This window comes from Lampris incognitus, chromosome 2, assembly GCF_029633865.1.
Source record: "Lampris incognitus isolate fLamInc1 chromosome 2, fLamInc1.hap2, whole genome shotgun sequence".
Lineage (NCBI taxonomy): Eukaryota > Metazoa > Chordata > Actinopteri > Lampriformes > Lampridae > Lampris > Lampris incognitus.
The window spans coordinates 121,143,311-121,158,054 of record NC_079212.1 but is presented as its reverse complement, the minus strand read 5'-3'; the positions used below and the strand labels follow the sequence as shown (position 1 = coordinate 121,158,054).

Sequence of the window (14,744 nt, the reverse complement as noted above, 5' to 3'; positions counted from 1 at the left end):
TAATATTCATGAGCTAACCTTTGAGGGATAAGTACAAACAAGGGTTGGCAGTAAGGATGGGCAGTTTCATAATATAATGATTTGATCTGAAAGGCTGTATATAAATGAATTTGTCTGATAACATCAGATATATCAGGGAAAAAAAATCAGTTCAGAAAAGCCAAACCAAGGGGAACTCAGATGATAAATGACAAAAAACAGAAAAACTGTATTTTACCTTTTGTACCTGTATTTTTTTTCTCAGCTGAAAGATACTTTAAATGCACAGTGATTCAAGTAATAAGTGATGTTGGAAAATGTTATTGTTTCAATTCTGGTCCAACTTTAACTACTGAAACATTCCAACTCAAACAGACAGATTCACCCCTTTGATCCAGGCGGGGCAGAGGCCTAATGCAAACTGTGCTCATCTTGCAGGCAATTAGAGATCTGGCGCTGGTACATCACGACAGCAGCAGTGTTACCATGGAGACTGGCAAGCTGGGATTTGTGACTGCTCCAGTGTACAGGAGCTCAGCCACAGGACAGATATTGAGAAAGATGGATATCCAGACCCCACTGACAGCTGTTTACATCCAGACAGTGTCTGCTCTGACACCACAGCCGTACCCACAGCCACAGCCTCCAGCAGCTCCCCAGGGGTCAGCCACCCTCCATCTGGCTGTGCCTCCACACTGCTCCAAAGACACTTTTCCCTTTCTGACATTCCAAATAGCCGGTGGACTGCAGTCCCAACAGCCAGGATTGAACCTGACATCCACCATTCCTGTGGTTAAACACAAGTCTGCAGGAAAGCATGTGTGTCCTCACTGTGGCAGGGACTGCATGAAGCCCAGTGTGCTGGAGAAGCACCTCCGTTGCCACACTGGGGAGCGGCCCTACCCCTGCACCACCTGCCGAGTCTCTTTCAAAACACAGAGCAACCTGTACAAGCATAAGCGCACCCAAGTCCACGCCCGCCTCTCATCCGAGTCAGAGCAGAGTAGCCTGGGAAGTCAGGACAGCCTGTATAGCTCCAGTTTGTCTCTGGAGAGCTGCAGCGAGGAGCCAGGGAGTCAGGAGAGGGACATCACAGAGACCTCCAGTCCATCCAACATTGTGCAGGACTGCTCTGTTAAAACACCAGTTCCAGATACAGGCTGGGCTCCTGTCAGTGACTTGGCCAGTAAGCAGAATGAGTCATGTTGCCCTGTTCAGACAACAAAGTCAAATGAATGTATGGAAATAATGAATGGGGAGGAAGAACAGAAAAGGATGGAAAACGGAAAGTCCCCTCTGACTCCACAGCGACATCTTCCACTTCAGAGACAGGAGGCCACTCTGTTCTCCAAGCAGTGGGAGAGCTCTGTATCCAGAGGGAAATCACAGAGCCACGAGAGCACTGACTCTGGCTTCAGCGAGAGTAGTGATCAGTATCAAAGCCCCAGCAATGTTATGCCTAACGACAGCATGGATTCATTTACAGATCCCAACGGGGAGTGTCCTCAACAGACTAGCAGCTCACACACAACAGCAGAGAAGGGCCACAGCAGACAGGAGGCTAAAGATGGTGTATCCAAGCAGGAGCAGAAGACACTTGAGGAGCGCATCACCAAACTGATTTCAGAGAATTCTGCCGTTGTGGAAGATAAACAGCTGGAGAATGTGAGACCACGGAAGACTGTGCTGTCGAAGCAGGGAAGCATTGACCTCCCAATGCCTTACACATACAAAGATTCATTTCACTTTGACATGAAGAAGGCTTCTAATGTTGAGCCTCAGAGAAACAGGAAACCCAGTTTGTATAACTCTGTGCCCACCCAGTGCGCCACAGAACACACCTCCTTGACCAGGAGCACATCCCTGCCCTTCAGTGTTACCCTCCTTCAAACAGAGAGGAGAAGCCCAACGTCTGCCTATCAGAGGGATTATGTCACACTCCCCCAAGGGGGAAGCTTGGGCCAGATCAGCTCGACAGATTTTGCCATAAAGTCTGTGGACCAGCAGGTGTCCACTCACCGCCCGCTGGTTCGACAGGCAGCCGTGGACTGCAACCACACAACAGAAGGCCTTTTCGTGAATACATCTGTGGAGGAGGCCTGCTCTAGCAGTCTCAGCTGCGACGGGGACAGAAGTGACATTTGTGGAGAGCCAAGCAACAGAAAGTGTCGCAGGAGGAAAGCACAAAAGTTTGCCTATAACAAATGGTACATGTATGGGGGAGGGACATTTAAAAAGCTCTACAATGCAGAAAAAAGCTGCGATAACAGTGGTTTCAAAGCCAGGAAATCACTGTCGAAGCCAGAGCATGATGTTTTTCAGGGTATACAGAGGAAGCTAACAACAGCTCATAGCGAGGCAATGACAACAATGCCTTCAGTGATGAACCCCACAAGAAGCAGTGAAGCTGTGTGCCATCCATCATGCCTTCCTGCTAACCTGCCCCCAGTCTTGGGTGTGGATTTTAATCAAAAAGCCAGCCAGCTGCACTCATCATGCACTTCTTTTAAGACCCCAGTCCTGAGAAAACTGTCTTTGTCAACACTGCAATTATCCATTGCTGGATCATCAGATACCCACACACAAGGCGGTAACAGAGCAGAGATGGAGAGATTGATTAACAAGGAAAAACATACTGACTCCATCTCACAACTTTGTGGAGCTCATGCGCCCTCAGATAGGAAAAAGCAGAGAACTGATACAATAGCCCGTCCCGTGGGAGAGGAGACAGATGCAAACACATCATTTAAGCCCTCCCCCTATTTCATTTGCAGTTTGCCCAACAAGGACACCAATCACAGTTACGTAAACCCACAATCAAATCAGGAAGTTATTCAACTCAAGGACGCTCTCCTTCCTCCCTGCATAATCAATGCAAATGGAGCATCTGCTAGCACCTCATCAGCCCTTTCCATCACTGCCAAGACCAGCTTCCTGCCCAAGTACCAGCTCAAGTTACCTAATGCTGCTGAAGCAGATTCAAACTCTTCAACAAATGCGGTCAATCAATCACCAGGAACCTGTGATAGCCCAAATTTTAGCTCCAACATCTCATCCTCTCACACTTGTCAGACTTTACCCTCCATTACAACTTTAAAATTGTCTGGAAAGAAATGTATGGAAACCTCCATTCCCACTTTGGGAAATGCTAACAAAGACAATCTAACAAAGACAAATAGTTCCAGTTTTGCGCAAGGTCAGCTTGCCATTTCCCCTACAACTTCAACTCTTCAACTATCTGAAACTTCAGTTACAACATTGCTACAAAATGCTGTGCCTACACAAGCCGCAGCATATGCACAATTCACTTCAGTCACCACAACGACAGGCTCCTTGCATGACCATCGGGCAAAATTATGCACCACCTCAATACAGAGGTCACTCTCAAAACCAGTTGTCAGACAGGTCCTGTCTGAAACGCTTCAGAGATCTGCTGTGCCTATACTGCATAACTCATCTGCTACACCTGCTAAAACCACAAAAGAAAATCAGTCATCTGCTGCAGCCTGTGCCATTTCCTCACAAGCTCTACATCCTCCTTTGTCACACACACATCCTTCACCACCATCAGATCAGTTGAACTCTGTAAACACAGTGGCTGCTGGCCCGAACACCTCGATTGTACCGTGTCCCATGGTGTCATCTGACTCTGCACTGCCGGCTGCTCAGAATGTGTTTCATGTGCACACAGCAGGTCTCCAGATCTGCCTACAAATCATATCTGACGAGCAGCTAGCACTCATAGAACCTCAGATTGAGAGGCAGGGACATGTGACAGAGACAAGCCTGTCACAGGGAAATAACTCAGAAGCAGTGGCACCAGAGGTTATCCCGAATAATGTATACTCTATTGATATGGAGAGTACCAGCGAGGGCAAGGATCATGAAAAGAGTGGACTTCAAAAAGGGACGGACCAAAGGGAGCCGTGGTCCACGTCTAATTCGGAAAACATAAAACCCTTGATGCCAATGCTCTCTCAGGCAGCACAGCCTAACACACTCATCACAAAACAGGGTGACGGAGGTCAGGCTGCAACTTCAGCTGAATCTACTTCTTCTGATTTCTCAAACATGGTCACAGAGAGTGTGACGACAATGGGACAAGTTGTGTCAACCGCCTCTTTGTTAAAAATTGCAAACTCAGAAAGCGGCCAAAACCCTGAGGAGAAACATACCTCCACACTACGTTGTTTCACTGAAAAAAGGAGCGTAAGCCATGGAGGACCGATCTCTGAACCACAATCTGGCCAACACAAGCTCTGCTTGGCAGGCAGTGCATCCCTCTCTCCGACCACAGTAGCAAAAAACTGCACGGGAAGTGAATTACGACACAAAGAGAGCCAACATAAACTACTTAATCAAAGGGCCACATGTGATGGTGGTAAGAGGAAAACCTAATAGAAAAGCCTCAGTGTGTAAAAAGCTCCACTTTGGGGTGCAATGAGAGCTTGTCTGTCTCTGCATGTTGGGATTGGTCAGGTTTCCAATGATGAGTGTGGTGATTGCCTTTTAATGATGCTTTCCTAACAAAGACAATCCCAAGAGAAGTCAGTTCAGCAGCACCTGTTCATAGTAGTGGTTACATAGATTCCAGATTAGTGAATTCAGAAATGCTGCAGTTATTCAAATGTAACTGACATGGGGCTTACCAGAGTTGACCTGTGGGCCATTTCTGCTCCTTTCTTTTAGACATGAGCATCATTGAACATCAGGACAGAATCAGTTACGACCATTCAGAAAAACATCTAGGCTAGTTCATTTCAGTGTTGTCGTGTATTAAAAAAAAAAGACCCAAATATTCCCCTGAAGTCCTTTCAGTCTATCAGATATGAACATTTTAAGGGACAATATTTGTCATACTATTATCTCACATTGCATATATTGATATATTTTTTGAATCAATAACTCAAAGTTAAAAAAAAGTCTAGGAGTGGAGCTTAAAAGAAAATCACAGCTGTAAAACTGAACTTTTTGTTTTCCACAAGGTGGCACTAAATTATCACAACTCGTCAAAGTAACATCTTCCTTTTGAACTCTATTACAAGCGCAACCCCAGCAAACATCAATAATTTATGAGGCTTTTAAAGTCATGATCACATAAATAGCAGACATTATCAAAAGGAAAATTCTGCATAGCTAGAAATATTATTGAGATTGTCTCATTTATGAAAAAAGAAAATGAGGAAATGGTCCACAGCTGTAACATTTTCTTACTTCCCTTCATCCCGTAAACAAAAAGAACTGTGGTGTATCTGGGTCAGGAGTTCATCATTGGCACATTTTGAAAATGCGCTATTTGATCCTCCTCATGGCAAGACACACCATCAGACAAAGGCATTAGATTACTCACTAAGTTAATTTAGCACTTAAACCATACTGGAAAGTATGTGATAAAGTTCATGGCGCATATTGGCTGAAATATTAACGCAGACATCAAATTATCTTGAAAAGATGTCATGTTGGTAGAATTTTGAAAATAGTACTGGCAATTAGAGACCTGACTGACCTAGCAAAACAGCCATACATCAATTCACAGCAAAGGTCTGATCTGTGATGCATTTGACCTTACCTTGAGGTATATTGGCATACGCAAATCGTGATTGAACATATGGGCCTGTTTTACTCCAATGTCCACACACATTACTGATGTAATTCAGCCTTTTACAGCATCAGAGACATTGGAAACTTTAATTGTTATTTAGTGTTAGCCCTTAGATTACCAGACCTGTAAATCAATTTGGGTGTGATAGCAGGATCCAGTCCTGCGTTCATGTATTTTGGTAGGGGGGCTGCCCCTTTGTTGACATTTGAGTTAAGGAATGTACATTCAAAGCACCTGTTGACAGCAGTGTAAAAATAGGGTTCCCATTTTGTACTTTGCTGCCCTTGTCTAACCTCTTATGTGATTTTTGGTGAAATGCTTTCATTGGAGTGGCCAAGTGACCTATAAAGGTCCTCTGTGTGTGTGTGTGTGTGTGTGTGTGTGTGTGTGTGTGTGTGTGTGTGTGTGTGTGTGTGTGTGTGTGTGTGTGTGTGTGTGTCAGCAGGATAAGGCAGGATGTAGGATATAGCGACTGAGTTCTAAGAGATCTTGAAGTAATTCTGCAGAGAGCAACATGCACGAGTTCAGCCAAGCAAGATAACTCGGGACTTATCAGGTCATCAGAATCAGAATCATCTTTATTGATAGTGTGTTTTAAAAATCTTAGAGAATGTTAAAAGTTGCTGAGAGCTATATATATCAAATGGGCAAAACAGAAATGTTTGACTCCACTTCAGTAGAATGAAGATCCTGGCTCTTAGAAGAGGTGGTAGTGCCCTTTTGAATGGCAGGGCTGAGTGCACATTCTTTCATTTTATTTGTTGATGAACTCTTGTTCAAGTTGAGATCATTGTTTGTTTTTTAACAGTAGAACATAACATGTTTGGTGGATAATAAGTCTCTTCTCATATTTATCTCAAGCTGTGAATTGTTACAGATAAGTTAAACGATGATGATTAATCAACAACTGGGAAGTGATGCAGCTCGGGGAGCTTGCCAACACTCCCAGAGCAGAATGATATGAAAGTATCCTGAAGGCTCTGAATGGCAACAATAACATTGGTTAGCACGGTCACCTCACAGCAAGAAGGTGCTGGGTTCAAGCCTAGGTGTAGTCCAACCTTGGGGGTCGTCCTCTTGTGTGGAGTTTGCATGTTCTCCCTGTGTCTGCATGGGTTTCCCCCAGGTGCTCCGGTTTCCTCCCACAGTCCAAAGACTTTTAGGTCAGGTGAATCGGCCGTACTAAATTGTCCCTAGGTGTGTGTGTGTGTGTGTGTGTGTGTGTGTGAGAGAGACAGAGAGAGAGAGAGCCCTGTGATGGCCTGGCGACCTGTCCAGGGTGTCTCCCCGCCTGGCGCCCAATGACTGCTGGGATAGGCTGCAGCATCCCCATGACCCTGACAGCAGGATAAACGGTTTGGATAATGGATGGATGGATGGACTATGTACAGGCGAAACCATTTCTGTGACCTGTAAAAAGGATACAAATAGTGCAAAGCAGTGAAGAGTGCAAGGATTGCTGAGATAAACAGTAAATGGCAAAAAAAGAAAAGATATACATATAGTAGGTGGATTTTTTTATGTACAGTATACGGCCTGTTCAGATATACAGTAGTGAGTGAAATATATTGCGTATTTGTTTTTCAGACTAATATATATATATATATATATATATATATATATATATATATATATATATATATATATATATATATGCTTTTTAGGTACACTGAGTATTGCAGTGTTCCAGGGTTATTGCACAGTGCCACAGTGAGATAACGGTTCATGAGTGTGACGTCAAGGGGAAAGAAACTGTTCCTGTGTTTGGTGGTTTTGGTGTACAGTGTTCTGTAGTGCCTACTAGAGGGGAGACGTTAGAACAGGTTGTGTCCAGAGTGTGAGGGGTCTGCAATGATTTTCCCTGCCCATGTCCTGACACTGGAGGTGTACAGGTCCTGGATGGTGGGCAGATTGGGACCAATAATCTGTTCTGCATACCTTACTGTCTGTTGTAGTCTGTTCGTGTCCTGTTTGGTGGCCGAACCAAACCAGACAGTGATGGAAGTGCAGAGAAAAGACTCGAAAACTGCAGTGTAAAACTGGATCAGCAGCTCCTGAGGCAGGTTGTATTTCCAGAGCTGACACAGGACGTACATCCTCTGCGGGGTCTTTTTGATGACTGTGTTGATGTTGGACTCCCACTTCAGGTCCTGGGAGATTGTAGAACCCAGAAGGAATCCACAGCTGACACAGCTGTGCTACTGAGTATGATGAAGGGGGCACTGATGGGGCGGGGGGGGGGGGGCTCCTCCTGAAGTCCGCTGTCATCTCCACAGTTTTGAGCATGTTCAGCTCCAGGTTGTTGTGACTGCACCAGAGGGCCAGCTGTTCGACCTTCAGTCTGTGTGCAGACTTATCTCGGATGAGGTCGAATGTAGTGTTGTATGCAAATTTCAGGAGTTGAACAGACAGCTCTCCTGAGGTGCAGTCATTGGTGTAGATGGAGAAGAGCAGTGGGGAGAGCACACATCCCTGGGGGGGTACCAGTACTGACTGTCCGGGTGCTGGATGTGATTTTTCCCCAGCCTCACTTCCCCAGCTGCTTCCTGTCTGTCAGGAAGTTTGTCATCCACTGACAGGTGGATGCAGGCACAATGAGCTGGGTGGGTTTCGTGAGTAGAACTTCTAGGATGATGGTGTTGAACGCCGAGCTGAAGTCCACAAACAGGATTCTTACATATGTCCCTGGGGAGTCAAGGTGATGCAGGATGTAATGCAGTCCCATGTTGACTGCATTAGCCACTGACCTGTTTGCCCAAGTAGGCAAACTGCAAGGGGTCCAGCAGGGGGCCTGTGATGTCCTTCAGGTGGGTCAACACCAGTCTCTCAAAGGACTTCATGACCACAGACATCAGGGTGATGGGCTGGTGGTCATTTAGTCAAATGATGGGAGGATTTCTTGAGGATAGTGGAGCATTTGAAGCAGGAAGGGACTTCACACAGCTCCAGTGATCTGTTGAAGATCCGTGTGAAAATGGGGGCCAGCTCGTCTGCACAGACTTTCAGACAGGAGCGTTACACGCCATCTGGGCCTGGTGCCTTCTTGATCTTCTGTCTCTGGAAGAGCTGACACACATCCTCTTCACAGACCATCAGTGCCGGTGGGGAGTCAGGGGGGAGAGGAAGGCTGATGGCGGGGGGGGGAGAGGAAGGCTGATGGCAGGGGGTTCAGTTGGTTGTATAATGTCTTGAGTTGGGGCGGGTGAGGGGTTGAAAGTGGGCTGATCAAACCTGCAGCAAAGCACATTTAAGTCATCAGCTAGTTGAAGGTTCTCTACAGTGTGGGGGGAGGGTTTCCTGTAGTTGCTGGTGTCCTGCAGGCCTCTCCACAACGATGCAGGATCATTAGCTAAAAACTTGTTTTTTAACTTTTCAGTGTAGCCCCTTTTGGCTGCTCTGATCTCCTTTGTCTGTGTGCTCCTGGCCTCATTGTACAGGATCCTGTCTCCACTACTGTTGGCCTCCTCCTTGGCCTGACGAATTTGCTTGGGTTTTGAGAAGCTGATGTAAGATGTCACAGTGTCAGTAAGTTTGTCCTGGTCTGTAGATGCAGCCTCAAAAACAGTCCAATCATTGCAATCAAAGCAGGCCTGAAGCTCATAGTTTTAACTACAGGCTTTGCAGATGTTAGTTTCTGTCTGTAGGTTGGGGGAAGATTAACCATATAGTGATTAGAGTCACAAGGCTGCATGAGAGACAGAGTGATAGGCATCCTTTGATATTGTGTAGCAATGATCCAGTGTGTTTTTGTCCCTGGTGGGGCATTTAACATGCTGTCTGTATTTTGGAAGTTCATGGCTGAGGTTTGCTCTGTTAAAATCCCCAAAGATAATGAGAGGAGAGTCTGGATATTTGATCGCCATGTTTATTATCTGGTCAGCCAGGTGTTGCAATGCCTCACTAACACAGGCCTGGGGAGGGAGTGAACACCAACCAGAATAAATGATGACAACTCTCGCAGTGAATAAATTGTCGTACAGTCAATGAAAATGGTCTCTAAGTGAGGGCTGCACGATTTCTTCAACACTGTGACATCTGTACACAAACCATTTATGTAGAAGCAAATTTTTCCTCACTGTTCTCCCCCACATTAGCTAGATTTCACGGTCCACTCAGAGGAGTTGGAAGTGCAGTAGATGGAGTGAGCTGTCTGGTATATGTTCACTAAGCCAGATTTCAGTGAGGCACAGGGTGGCAGATCTGGAAAAGTCCGTGTTTGTTCTGTTGAGGAGCAACAGTTTGTCCATCTTGTTGGCCAGAGAGTGGACATTTGCCAGGTGGATTGACAGGAGCACAGTTTGAAATCCCTGCTGTCACAGTTTAATGAGTGCTCCGGCTCACTTCCTGCATCATTGGGTCCAGCGAAGCCCATACAGAGCTGCTGCTCCTCCAACTAAAAGCCTGGTAAAACTATCCGGTTTCAATGAAACATGGCGAAAAAGTTTGACCAGTGGATAGTTGGAGGTTTAAAGGTTCATCCCTGCTAAATGTGATCGGAGTGACAGCTGGAAACTAAACAAAAAGAAAAAGTACTAGAGAGTGCAGAACCGAGGCTGCTATCTGCGGCGCGGCACAATCCATACAATTACTGATTTGTCTCCCACTGTGTGATATGTTGGGGCATATGTTGGTTTATATTTGTAATAATTAATGCTGGTCATTGTTTTCATGATAGGCTAGCAGTAAGCCTGTGTATAATTCATTGTATGTGAGAATTTTGCAACTGGTGTTTTCTATGAAATTTAAAATGCAATTACTCATAATTACAAAACCCTTTTTTGAGAATACTCAGCTTGCACTGAATTTCTGCTTTCTACTTGATGTCAAAGGACTTAACCTAGAGTAACACCGTTTCCATCATAAAGTGAGTTTAATTAGCAGTTGAGCCTGTTAAACATGCCTGTCAGCAACCCTACCAACATGTACCAAGGTTCTGCTGAATGACAGAAGCTAAGCAGGTATGGGCTTGGTTAGTACTTGGTTGGGAGACCTCCCTGGAAAACTGAGTTGCTGCTGGAAGTGGTGTTGGTGGGACAGTAGGGGGCAGTCTTCCCTCTGGGCCCAAAATTAAAAAAAAAAATCCCTGTGTCCCAGAGCAGTGATGGGGACATTGTGCTGTAGGAGATGCTGTCCTTCGGATGAGACCTTAAACCGAGGTCCTGACTCACTGTGGTAATTAAAGATCCCATGGCACTTACCACGAAGAGTAGGGGGTCCCTTGCTGGTTTGAATCCCTGTGTTACCTCTGGCTTGGTCAGGCGTCCATACAGACACAATTGGCCGTGTCTGCGGGTGGGAAGCCAGATGTGGGTATGTGTCCTGGTCGCTGCACTAGCACCTCCTCTGGTCGGTCAGGATGCCTGTTCTGGGGGGGGGGGGACTAGGGGGAATAGTGTGATCCTCTCACGCGCTATGTCCCCCTGGTGAAACTTCTCACTGTCAGGTGAAAAGAAGCAGCTGGTGACTCCTCATGTATCGGAGGAGGCATGTGGTAGTCTGCAGCCCTCCCAGGATCAGCAGAGGGGACGGAGCAGTGACCGGGACAGCTCGGAAGAGTGGGGTAATTGGCCAGGTACAACTGAGGAGAAAAAAAGGGGGGGGGGTTAAAAAAAAGTAGTGGGTCCTTTGGTGTCCTGGCAAAAATTCCCAACCTGGCTCCCTCCATCTGGCCACCTAATCACCCCCCCATGGAATTCGTTCAATGATTCCCTCCCTCTTCACCTGGTGTAAAATGGTGCCGTGCAGCACCCAGGGTGGTGGTTGGGCTGAGTTTTCCCCATTCACTGTGAAGTGCTTTGGTTGTCAAGATAAAGTGCTATATAAATGTAATCCATCATCATCATTATTATTATTATTATTATTATTATTAAACTTCACATGGCTTTTCAGTGCAGAGCATTACACAAGCAGAATAATATCCACACCATTGCACATTTCAGACAAGGATAAGAGACTGATGGGCATTAAGACTCTAGACTTTTCTACCCAAAGAAAACAACTCCTTCTCATTTGTTGCTTAACCCCTAAGGGCCTAAAGAGGGAGTCTCACCGACAGGACGTGCAGCCCAGGAGGAGCCGGTGACACGAGGCCAACGAGGGACCCGTGGGCAGCCAGACAGCCCAGACTGGGAGCTGAAGCAGAGCCAGGACACCAAAACAGACCACCAATGTTTGGTGGGGCAGGAGATCAGAGGAGTGGCAGGAAAGGATGAGAATGGAGGAATGAGGAGTTCTGAGGCAGAGGAGGTACCAGAGCAGTGGGGGAAACCAGAGTCTAAAGGTGGACGCAGCTGTCTGTCCTGCATGATCAAGCCAGAGGTGTGTAAAGTAAAAGCAGCAATTGGCGAAAAGTAAAAATATGTATCAGGCATCATACAACACCGCAATGATTATATTATACTGTAGTGTCACTTTCATGTTTGGAGCAAGTTATCTATTAAGTAACACATGCAAGTCACACAGACTGTGGCTGTTCTTGATAAATTATTTGAATAAAAAATATTGAATTCCCTACAAAGATCCAGTTCTAGTGTAAGATGTGGATTAAGAATTGAAATGTAATGTGCAGAATTGTAATTACAAAGTATTGCAGTGCATCTCTTGGTCAGCTTTAATGTATTAGGGCTCTATGGGCCATTTGCCAAAGCTAAAAAACACCAGCAGTCAGTCCAAATTTTTTTCTCTTCAACAGTTATGCAACTACCAGCATCTGAAACACTCCTACATCATAGATTTACATAAGTCTCTTTTTCATGTTATAATTTCTTCCATATGGCTCAAAACATAGGAAAGTAAACAAAGAGGTAAAACACCAGCAATTGTTGTAACGATCATGATGTAGTGAATTTCCCTAAATAAAATCTGAATACAGCATCAATTTGAAATGCTTTATTTGATGATATTATGCTTCTTTTGAAGCTTTTGGCAGTCTCCTAACTCACTGGACAGTTAAGCCTTGTGGTATTTGAGTAATGTAGGGAACTAATGAACTTGTTTGGGGGGGGGGCTAAAATTATTGTGTCACTACGGTATCTTGAAAGCAACATTTTCCCTCATACTCTGCTTTTAATAACAGGGAGAAGAAAAAAACGAGAAGTTGGATTGTTGTAAAAACTCGCAGCTATCTGTGCAGCAGCTCTATCAGCATCTCTCCCAGACGCACTTCGGAATGTCTGCATATCCTCCTCAGACCCCTCAGCAAGAGCCAAGCACACCAAATCACCCTAACTCACATACCAGCTTCTCCACCTCTCAGCAGCATGAAATAGAAATGAACACTCTTTTCTCCCAGCGGCACGGGGAGATGGGCGTCTCCCATAACCGACAAACACAGATGCTGCGTGAGTCTGATGCCACCATGCATACCAAGCAACAGCCCCATTTACTACACTCCCAAGTACAACGCAGCCATCTTCAAAGTCACCAGCAAATTCCGAATGAAACAATGCCACACCCAAACCAGCAAATCAAAGGCCAGGATCACAACGATATAGGTCTGTCTGCTCAGACCCTCCCGCCGACAGAAACGGGCACCGCGGCTAACAACATTAGCCAATCCAGCTGTCCCAAAAACTCCATAGGGTGTCCCAGAGGACCCAGTGTCTCCTTAGCAATAAAATCTTCACCGTCAAATCAATCAAATCTACGGCCTCCACTAAACCCAGGACATGACAACAAACAAGAGAGCAGAGATCACATAAAACATGACCAAATAACCCATAGCTTTAACCTTGACAGCAGCAATAAAGGCCAGTTATATTTCTCGGTTGGCCAGTTTTACAACTGTCAGACGTCTGAGTGTCTTACCAGTGGACTGAGACCTGTGCAAAGCTGCCAGAATGACACAGACGACACCAGTAGCAGTGATGATGAGGGAAAATTGATAATTGAGTTATAAGGGTGGACACACACACACACACTAAAATAAAACAAGTCAATCACTAAAATTTGTCTAGCCACCCACACACTTACAAAAAAAAAATTCTCTCACACATGATCTTTCCAAACAACAACTGTGTTTATGAATCATGCACCCATTTCCAATCTATCAGTCCTCCTTTCCTCGGCTGCAATTCCAGTCAGATGAGAGAAAGCAGGGACACCGTTCCCAGTTTGTTTTCAATGTGAGTCAGCATGACTGGGCCCTGAAGCTCAGCACAGGAAATTTGTGGTTTTAGGCATACCTGCGCACATCTTAGGTATGAAAATTCAGGCTGACGTGGTTATCAGTCATCTTCTCATAAGTGGTTGAACACACAACACCCTGTGGGCTCTACAGGTGCATATGAGAAACAATGCAATGTCGAGTGCAATTCCTCTCAAAGGCTTCTGTTCAATTTGGTTTTATACTGACAAAAAGTGAAAGTGTTAATTTCTACTCTTACAAACAGATTTGTAATTGCCCATCATAGACCTATTTGTTCACTTGAGTCATAAAACTCGTCATGTTGAGTATTGACGCTTTCTGTCTTTATTGTCATGCTATCTTCTATTGTCAGTCTACCCTGAAAACCGCACAAGTTGGTGTAACTTGGAGAAACATGCAGTCTGTTGATCTAAAATGTATATCTTATTTCATTTATTCTGCCAATGTCAGAGAGGAAAAGCTCAATAAAATCATATTCAAAAGCTTAGTAAAACGGCAGTCTTTCAGAAAAAATATTTTCATTATCAAAAGCTTTATGAAGACGGAGTAATCAAATACAGATTACATTATTATCTTTCAAGTGAAAGAACAACTTTTATCATTGTTGTGTCTCCCTAATCTTTTAGGGGATCTCATGCAGTGGAGTCAAGGTCCAAGTTAGATTAACTTGAATAATTACCACTAGATGGGCTGACGGAGTGCCATCTAGTGCTCTTATGTTCAATTCTGTCATGATCACTCAATCTGAAATAATCTGAATTCATGAAGAAAAAAAAAATCTTTCAAGAAGCTCCAGGACCAAAATTTGGCTAAAATACAAACTCCAAAGAATGTAAATTGGCTGGTTGTTGGTAGTGTAGTAGAAAGCAGGAACAGAGACACGGGAATGTGTGGAGTTTAAATTCAAATAAATCTAATCAAAGAGAATTATACATAATTGTCTCAGAATAAAATTGTAAACATTATTCAGTCATTATATACTTCCATTGCTTTGTTTCTATTTATATTTTTTCGAAC

General features: G+C 44.8%; 1 protein-coding gene across 1 annotated transcript; it reads left to right on the top strand.

The window, feature by feature from the left end:
• Positions 1-393: 393 nt before the first annotated feature.
• On the top strand, positions 394-11,935 carry znf831 (zinc finger protein 831). The gene is made up of 3 exons (XM_056301568.1): positions 394-2,302; positions 3,551-3,841; positions 11,610-11,935. Exons 1-3 carry the CDS (start codon positions 394-396, stop codon positions 11,933-11,935), a joined length of 2,526 nt encoding a protein of 841 aa, XP_056157543.1.
• Positions 11,936-14,744: the final 2,809 nt, after the last annotated feature.